Genomic DNA, 9,650 nt, shown 5'->3' with positions numbered 1-9,650 from the left:
CCAATGTTTTTTTATCCACTCATCTGGTAATGGGTACTTAGGCTGTTTCCAAATCTTAGCTATTGTAAATTGTGCTGCTATGAACATAGGGGTGCATATATCCTTTCTGATTGGTGTTTCTGATTTCTTGGGATATATTCCTAGAAGTAGGATGACTGGGTCATATGGGGGTTCCATTTTTTATTTTTTTTGAGGAAACTCCATATTGTTCTCCACAGTGGCTGCACCAGTCTGCATTCCCACCAGCAGTGCACGAGGGTTCCTTTTTCTCTGCATCCTCGCCAGCACTTGTCATTTGTTGATTTGTTGAAGATAGCAATTCTGACCCATTCTGACAGGTGTGAGATGTACCTTATTGTCATTTTGATTTGCATCTCTTGGATGATTAGTGGCTTTGAGCATGTTTTCATATGTCTCTTGGTCTTCTGTATGTCCACTTTTGAAAAGTGTCTATTTAGGTCCTTTGCCTATTTTCTTTTTTTGGCTGGGTACAGTGAACTTTATTGATGGTGCATGACAAAGTAGGACTCCCTACACCCCTCCCCTTCTTCAGGGGGTCTGGGATGGAAACGGTGGTCAGGAGATTCTCAGTGTGTCGGGGGATCGACCTGGGGCAAGGACTCCACAGCAGCTGAGGGCCTCTCTTCCTCTTGCTGGGGCTGGTAGTCCAGGGGACTCTTACTCCTTGGAGGCCATGTGGACCATAAGGTTCACCAACCTGTTGCTTTAGCCAAATTCATGGTCAAACCAGGAAACGAGCTTGACAGAGTGTCATTGAGGGCAATGCCAGCCCCAGCATCAAAGGTGGAGGAGTGGGTATCACTGTTAAAGTTGCAGGAGACAACCTGGTCCTCAGTATAGCCCAGGGTGCCCTTGAGGGGGCCCTCTGATGCCTGCTTCACTACCTTCTTGATGTCATCGTATTTGGCAGCTTTCTCCAGGCGGAGGGTCAGATCCACAACGGACACATTGGGGGTTGGGACACGGAAGGCCATGCCAGTGAGCTTCCCATTCAGCTCAGAGATGACCTTGCCCACAGCCTTGGCAGCGCCAGTAGAAGCAGGGATGATGTTCTGGGCAGGCAGCCCCTCAGCCATCACGCCACACCTTCCCAGAGGGGCCATCCATGGTCTTCTGGATGGCGGTGATGGCGTGGACTGTGGTCATGAGTCCCTCCACGATGCCAAAGTTGTCATGGATGGCCTTGGCCAGGGGGGCCAAGCAGTTGGTGGTGCAGGAGGCATTGCTGACAATCTTGAGGGAGTTGTCATACTTGTCATGGTTCACACCCATCACAAACATGGGGGCATCTGCAGAAGGGGCAGAGATGATGACCCTCTTGGCTCCACCCTTCAAGTGAGCCTTCTCCATGGTAATGAAGACACCAATGGACTCCACAACATCCTCAGCACCAGCATCGCCCCATTTGATGTTGGCGGGATCTCGCTCCTGGAAGATGGAGATGGACTTTCCATTGATGACAGGCTTCCCGTTCTTGGCCTTGACTGTGCCTTTGAACTTGCCATGACTAGAATCATACTGAAACATGCAGACCATTGTCAGAAGCCGGTCTATCCTTGCTGCTTGACACAGTCACTGCAGGGAAGAAACATCTACACAGCACATGTTTCAAGGGACCTGGCGTATATGGCATACTGTTCTTAATATGTTTGCTCCTCTTCTTGGTGCTATGTATTTTAACCAAGGTCACCTCTCCGAGAAAGCTTGTTTCCCCAGGTAGGGATTTTTCCCTGAAGTTAGGGAGGGAATAAAACCCCTTAACTAAGTGCCAGGCGGGTAGTTAATCACTTTAACTATGAAAAATCGCACTTAAACTACATAATCTTTACTCCCTAGAATGGAGATAAGAAAGGCCCTAACCTTTGGAATAGAAATTGATAGGATTAAAATCAACTGGTGTATATACAGATGTAACAAGACAGTAAGACACAGAACCTGGCTGGAGATCCTGGCTAGAGATCCTGGCTATGCTGCTGATCAAGTGGACGCTGTCTCTGTGTCATTCCTTCTTCACAGACTCTGTTCACACCTTTGGGAACCCCTGGACCTGCTGGGGCTGGCGAGCTGTGGCAGCCCATAGCGAGTGTCAGGGACTGTGGGGCCCGGGGCTGGGGTGGCGGTAGCGCAGCGCTCCTCGGCCTGTCGCTGCTCGGCCTCGCCCTGTACCTGGTGCCTGGCTGGCCTTGGGGGAGACTGCGGCCTGGTTGGGACTGAGCCCTGAGCCCCGAGGTCCGCGCGCCTTCTCCTCGCTAGTTCGGAACGCACGGGCGTCAGCGAATCCTGTTCACCTCGCCCCCGGCCAAGTGGGCCCTGCTTGAAGGACCGGACCCCGCCCAACTGCTCCTGATGGGCAATTACCAGGGCAAGCCCCGCTCCCCGCAGCCTGCCCGGGTCCCCAAGGCCAGGCACCCACGGGAGCGGCAGGTCCATCGCCCTCCCACCCGCACCTCGCCGCCCGGTCCCTTGGCTCAGCGCAGGCATCACATTCTCTCCTCCCACCCCGCCCCTCTTTCCAGACCTTCCAGGAGGCCTTCCCGCAGGGGTTGTGGAACTTTATCAAATCGGTTTCAATAACCCCTCGAAGACAATATCCAATTCAACAGGCCAAATATTCCTTTCTGGGGGTACTTCCCACAGTGTCCTGGAATGGTTATCACAAGAAGTCTGTGCTATCTCCTCATAATTCCAAGATGGTGTGCAGTCCAGTGACAGTGAGGATTGCTCCTCCTGATAGCAAATTGACTCGTTTTCCAATGACAGAGCAGTTACTCAACTCAACACTGTCCTCACCATCAAGTAATGCTCCGGACCCATGTGCAAAGGAGACTGTACTGCGTGCCCTCAAAGAGAGGAAGAAAAGAACACTGGAGGAAGAAGAACAAATATTCGCTGATGGCCAGGAAAATAAAAGAAGGCGCCATGATAGCAGTGGGGGTAGACATTCAGCATTTGAGCCCCTGGTGGCCAATGGAGTCCCTGCTTCTTTTGTGCCTAAGCCTGGGCCTCTGAAAAGACGTCTCAATTCCCAGAGCTCAGATGACCACCTGAAGAAGAGATCCCGCACCTCCTTTATGAGCTCCATGACGAGCACATACACAGGAGGCATTCTTAGCTCCAGCCGCAATGCCATTACCAGATCATACAGTTCTACTCGAGGTTTCTCTCAGCTATGGAAGAGAAGTGGTCCAAGTTCATCACCCTTTTCCAGGCCAGCCTCATCTCGCTCCCAGACGCCAGAGGGGCCAGCAAAGAAAATAAGAGAAGAGGAACTTTCCCAGCATTCGAGTCCTTCAACTCCATTAGGAACCGACAAGGAGTCCCAGGGAGAAAGGGTTGCAGATACAACCACAAGGAAGAAACGGAACTTGAGGAATTCCCCACCTACACCTGGCAGCTCTGGGCAGCGTAAACGGAAGATTCAGCTGCTGCCCTCCAGGCGAGGGGCCCAGCTGACCTTGCCTCCACCTCCCCAGCTTGGTTATTCAATTACTGCTGAGGACCTAGACCTGGAAAAGAAAGCTTCCATATGATGGTTCAACGAGGTCTTGGAAGACAAGACTGATGCTGCCTCGAGCTCAGTCACTGAGAACCCACCTGGCACTCAGCCTTTTACTTTTACCCTGCCTGCTGCTGGGACTGCTCCCTCTCCAACCTCTCTCCCAGCCCCAAGCACCAATCCTCTATTGGAGAGCTTGAAGAAGGTGCAGGATTCCCCGGGCCTAACATCCTTCCCAGATGATTCAGCTGGAGTGGCAAATCCTGTGGCCCATTCGCCTCTGAAGACATCCAGCCTTCTGGGCCCTCTTGGCTCTTCGCAGTCAGCGCCCCTTCCAGGCACCTCCTCAGACTCCAAACCCACAGTCTCTTTCTTGGGGCTGCCCCCTACTTCTTCCATACCAGTCACTGACACCACCAAGTCACCTCAGGCTGAGACATCTGCCCCATCCCAGGCCCTGTCTGCCCCAGCCCCCAGCCCCAAGCCAAGTCTTCTGTTTGGAATGCTGAGCACTCCCCCTGCTAACCCTTCTGCCTCTGCAGCTCCTGCTGTGTCTTCAGCATCTCCCATGTTCATGCCCATTTTTGAGGCCCCACCTAAAAGCGAGAATGAGGGCCCCTTGCCATGTAGCCCTTCCACGGTCACAACCACAGCATCTTTTAGCTCTGCCCTTCCCACGACTACCAGCACCTCACCCAGCACTTTCAAACCTGTTTTGGGCAGCATGGGGCCACCTACATCTGTGTCTTTGTCAACTCCCTTCTCCTTCAATCAGACAACTACTGCAGCCACAACCACAAATGCCCCTCTCCTCACTGGCCAGGCCAGTGCCACCTCAACAGTGGCTTCTGCAACCACAGCCAGCACCTCTGCCGACTCAGCTTCGAAGCCTACTTTTGGCTTTGGTGTGAGCAATGTGACCAGCACCGTGAACAGCATGACCAGCACCACCACTTCCACTGCCCAGCCTTTCCTCTTTGGGAATCCCTCTGCTGCTGGTGCCAGCTTTACCCCAGCCATAGGCTCCATATTTCAGTTTGGCAAGCTTTCTGCCATTCCTACTTCAACAACGATGACAACCACCGCCACCTTTGGCCAGTCCCTACCCAGTGCTGTGCAGGCAGCCACCAACAGCAGCACCGCTGGCTTCAGTGGTTTTGGTATCACTCTGACAACCTCAGCCCTGGTCACCACCAGCCAGCCTACCCTGACATTCAGTAGCTCTACCATTCCAATATTCAGCACTCCCTTTGGCTCAAGCACCAAGGCCCCTCTCCCATCATATCTGGGAGCCAACGCCCAGCCTTTTGGGGCCACCGATGGGCAGCAACAGGGAGCTACCAAGCCAACCCTTGCCCCCAGCTTTGGCAACTCTTTCACTTTTGGAAACTCTGCAGTCCCAGCCCCAACTGCAACTCCAGCACCAACCCCAACCCAGCCAGCCTTTGGCAACACAGCGCAGTCAGCTTTTGGTGGTTTGAAACCCACAGCCTCTGCCTTTGGCACCCCTGCCAGCACCCAGCCAGCCTTTGGCAGCACCACAGCTGGCTTCTCTTTTGATATAGCCACCATTTCTGGCTTTGGAGCTACAACCCAGACCACCAGCATCGGGACCAATAGTTCAGTGTTTGGCAGCACAGCACCATCGCCCTTCACATTTGGGGGCTCGGCAGCCCCAGCTGGCAGCGGGGGTTTGGGGAACAATGCGGCTACCCCAGGCACAAGCTCTACCTCTGGAGCGTTCAACTTTGGAGGAGGACAGAGTGGGACCACTGGCAACACAGCCCCCTTTGGTGGAGGCTTGAGTCAGAACACATTGGGCGCACCCAGCCAGAGCACACCCTTTGCCTTCAATGTGGCCAGCATGCCAGAGAGCACGCCTGTGTTTGGAGGCACCTCCACACCCATCTTTGGTCAGAACAGCCCTGCCCCTGGAGTGGGCACATCAGGAGGCAGCCTCTCTTTTGGCACATCCTCAACTCCCACCCAAGGCTTTGTTGGCACCACACCTTTCGGATCGGCGGCCCCTTCATTTTCCATTGGTGCAGGATCCAAGACCTCACGGACTCAACAGCGACTGCAGGCCCAAAGGCGGCATACCCGCAAGAAATAGTGTTTGCACAATTCACCATAGCTAAGATCTAGAAGCAGCCTAAGTGCCCATCAGTAGATGAATGGATTAGAAAACTGTGGTACATCTACACGATGGAATACTATGCTCTGTAAAAAAGAAGGAATTCTTACCATGTGCAACGGCATGGATGGAACTGGAGAGCATTATGCTAAGTGAAATAAGCCAAGTCAATGAAGGAAAAATACTACATGATCTCACTCATTCATGGATAATAAAGACCATTATAAACTTATGAACAATAATAGATACAGAGGCAGAGCTGCCTCAAACAGATTGTCAAACTGCAGCAGGAAGGCCAGGGAGGGTTGGGGGGCGGGAGGGAGGGGATAAGAGATCAAGTAAAGGACTTGTATGCATGCATATAAGCATAACCTATGGACATAAGGCACTGGGGGGTAGGGGAGGCCAGGGGATTGTCAAGGGCGGGGGGGGGGGGGGGGAGGGAAGGAGACATATGTAATACCCTTTGTAATACTTTAAGCAATAAAACAATTAAAAAAAATAAAGAAATAGTGTTTGTCCCTTGCCTCCATTCCACCCACCCCTTGCCCAAATCTGGACCTTGGTACCTGCTAGGAAGAGCCTCTAACCCATCTAGTTCCATAAAGCCAACCTGGCTTCAGCCACCAGGGAGGTAGTAGCAGCCCTGGGGGCCATTTCCCTCTCTCAGAGGAAGCGGAAGCCTCGGGCCTCTTGGTGGAGGGGGAGGATGTGGCAGGGCAGGAGCCTGATACCTTTATGTGAACAGTTCCACTGGTGAGGCTGGAGAGAACTAAAGAAACATCTGTACATACTGTCCACTTACTTCCCTCACTTGTTTAGTATATAAGCTTAGTCAGGCAGCCTTCCTTCCCACCTTTTCCCCAGCGAGCCATCTTTGCTGGAGGGTAGTAGGTAGAGCCCTGCCCACCTCTCTCTCTCTGGTATGCATTTAATGGGATTGGGGGAAATGGGTTATCCCTAAAGCTGTACCTTGCTTGTCTTGGCTATAAAAGTGGTTCTCTGGTCCCTTTAGGGGAATGTTTCTCCATTTCTTGCTCTGACCCTCAATTGGTTCCTTGCAGGATCTATTGCTTTTTAAATGATCTTGAAGCAAGCTTTGCCTTGAAGACCCCAGAGGATGCTGCTCCTGCGATTTCACTTCCTCTTGCCAAGTCTGAGTCAGTGTTTTATCCCTAATTCTATCTGCCAGTTTGGCCCCTAAAAGCTTGGTGGCTCAAGACTGTTAGCCTGGCAGATCCAGGGGTGATTCCCTCACTCCAGGGAGGAACGCTCTTGGAGCAGACAGGATGCCCACCGCTGCTTTCAGCTGCCTCCTCATCCACTGTCCCTGCTGGCCTCATTGGGCATATCTGCCTCTCAGGCACTGTATGTTTAAAGCCTTGTCCTGTGTTACTTTGTCTGTTGCTCATGTCTCTTTCTCTTTGAATCGAGTTTGGAGGAAGAATTGAATTGTATGAGTGGCGGCATGTTGGTAGTGCCGGACTTATCTGTTTCAAGTCTCTGGGACTGCAGCCACAATGGAAGACAGTATGGAGTGTCCTCAAAAATCTATAAATGGAACTCTCATTTGGCCCTGTGATCCCACTTCTAGGAATATATCCCAAGAAAATAGAAACGCCAATTAGAAAGGATATATGCACCCCTGTGTTCATAGCAGGAAATAGGACCAAGAAACCAATTGTCTAGGGTAGGTGTGGAAGCCTCAGGAACCAGATGTCTTTTGAGCTAGGTCTGACTAAATATTTCCTGTTAAAATTGACCCCCTACCACTTCCAATGAGGACTAAAGTTCTATGAAAATTAAAGAGGAAAACATACAACAAAATCATCCAAAATGTGCATATAGTCTTCAATTTAGGAAAGAGTCGCTTTATGGTAATTCTTTCATGTAACTAGTGTTGGACCAAATATGCATTCCTTGATATGGAGCTAGGGTTGATCTCTCTTTTTAGAGGATCCTTAGCTCTGTGCTCTTTCTACACATTGTTGTATTTTGTTTCTAACAGGACATTGAAGAAATAAAGCCACATGACAAAGGTAGGAAGTAAAAATAAATCAAGACTCATCCTTAATATGTGTGTCCCAGTGGAATGCTTATATAGGCACCACGAGTCATTTTTAAACAGTCACTTGTTATGGGTGCACACTGAGAGATTGACATCTTAGAACCACAGAGCACCATGTTGAGTGAAAGTTAAGGGACAGTGATTTGCATTAAGTTGCTGCTTAAATTGGTTAATTAGCTTTCTTCAGAACTCCCTGGTTTAATTTGTTTTTGAAATAATAACAGCTACAGCATTAAAAAACATATTTCCAGACCAAGATTTTGCATGCTCTAGCTTAGCTGTTCAGTTCTTATTATCAGGAACAAATCCGCAAGGGCCCTCGAGCAAAAATTACCCACACATAGATTTCCTCTAGGGAAGGATTAAAACTGGCAAGTCAGTGAGCTAAAGAGACTTAACATTCTTGGTTTATGAACATTATAGAGTAGTGAATATTGTCCTAAGGAACTATTCTTTCAGGTTTTGTTTTGCTTTTCACTGCTATTCACGAGTTTTTCTGTGGGAACTGTTAAGGAACAACTTTAGTATAAAAATGGTAAAAAAAAAAGAAAAAAAAAGAAAAGGGGCTACATTGATTAATGGAGAAAAGTCATTGGCTATATCTATCTATGCAGGAAAAGTATAATGAGGACTTGAGAGGAGGTTATTACATTTAGCTGAAAAGACAATGGCCATTTACCTCAATTATCAGTTGTTTGAAATATGGCTTATTTTTCATTTTTCATTTGGAAACTTTATGATATATTTATAATGAAACTTTTAAAGTTATATTTAACAATATATTTTACAAACATTGGTTGTGTTTTCAGATACTTACGACTGATTTAGAAGGGGAAATTTTGTGTTTTGACAAGATGTATATGTTCTAATATATTCAGAAATGTGCAATTGTAAGATTTATGGCAATTTAAATTTAACCTCTGGAAAAGAAGACTTCCCCCTAGTGACAATCTCTAACAATGTTTCTGAGAATTTACTTTTTAGAAAATTAATTCTGATCGACATGCAGGAAAAGCTAGAATTGAAGCAATTAAAGGTAGGAGATCCTCTCAGTTCAAGCTCAGGGCGATTAGAGCTTACAATCAGATAATGGCCATGGAAAAAAGAATGCATTAATTTGATGTTTATAAGATATATTTGCTTGGATATCATTATTCAGTAGATATTTCAGGTGAGGGAGAGAAAAATTTAGTAAATGTTTTGGATTGGGGACTAGATAAATTATAATGCCACTAATCACAATAGTTAATATAGGAAAAGATGCAGGTTTTGCAGAATTTACTTTGTACAAATTGATGTTTAGTCCAGTGGCAACTTGCCCAAGTCATCAATATATTACTAGACCCTAAAGACCACAGTTAAACCTTTGAAAGTGAATTTAATGGTGTTATTAGTTTGATGAGAAATTCTTAATCATTAGCCAAAATATCTTGCAGGAGATACATATGTGTGTGTGTGTATATATATTATAAATTCCTGTTAATTTATTCAACATAAAAACATTTTGGCATTTATTTGTAAATTCAGAGCCATTTTGGAATAACTCAAAGATTTATCAATATGCATGGAGTTGCTTAAGTAAAGCTAGTTTTTTTTTTTTTTTAATAGCCTTTGTGCATTCTTAAGGGAGGCATTTCTTGAGCAAGAATTCTTTCTTTGGGAATGGGCATGGTGACCATTTATTAGATGATTTATTCAATTTAATTCAGTTCAACAAATATTTGCTCAGCATCAACTATATACAATGCACTCTTAGTAACCACACAGCCCTATCCATGAACAGTTATATTCTCAAAACTTTTTTATATTCTTCTAATTACTCCCTTGAGTATTCTGGCAGACTAATTTTGGTTTCTGAGATACCACTAGGGCAGTGGTCGGCTAACTGCGGCTCGCGAGGCACATGCGGCTCTTTGGCCCCTTGAGTGTGG

At 47.8% G+C, this 9,650-nt stretch overlaps 1 protein-coding gene and 1 pseudogene across 1 annotated transcript; one reads left to right on the top strand and one right to left on the bottom strand.

Moving 5' to 3' along the window:
• Positions 1-678: 678 nt before the first annotated feature.
• LOC139002253 (glyceraldehyde-3-phosphate dehydrogenase-like) lies at positions 679-1,557 on the bottom strand (annotated as a pseudogene).
• Positions 1,558-2,696: 1,139 nt separating this feature from the next.
• On the top strand, positions 2,697-5,630 carry LOC139002252 (nuclear envelope pore membrane protein POM 121C-like). Its single transcript, XM_070403626.1, is given in 1 exon segment — positions 2,697-5,630. A coding segment is annotated over 1 exon segment (2,919 nt). The 5' UTR covers positions 2,697-2,711.
• The last annotated feature ends 4,020 nt before the right edge of the window (positions 5,631-9,650 follow it).

The sequence above is a fragment of the Myotis yumanensis genome, unplaced genomic scaffold (genome assembly GCF_028538775.1).
Source record: "Myotis yumanensis isolate MYYU_CA2020_CCGP unplaced genomic scaffold, mMyoYum1.0.hap1 SCAF_2, whole genome shotgun sequence".
In the NCBI taxonomy this organism is placed as follows: Eukaryota; Metazoa; Chordata; class Mammalia; order Chiroptera; family Vespertilionidae; genus Myotis; species Myotis yumanensis.
This window is presented reverse-complemented; position numbering and strand designations above follow the sequence as displayed.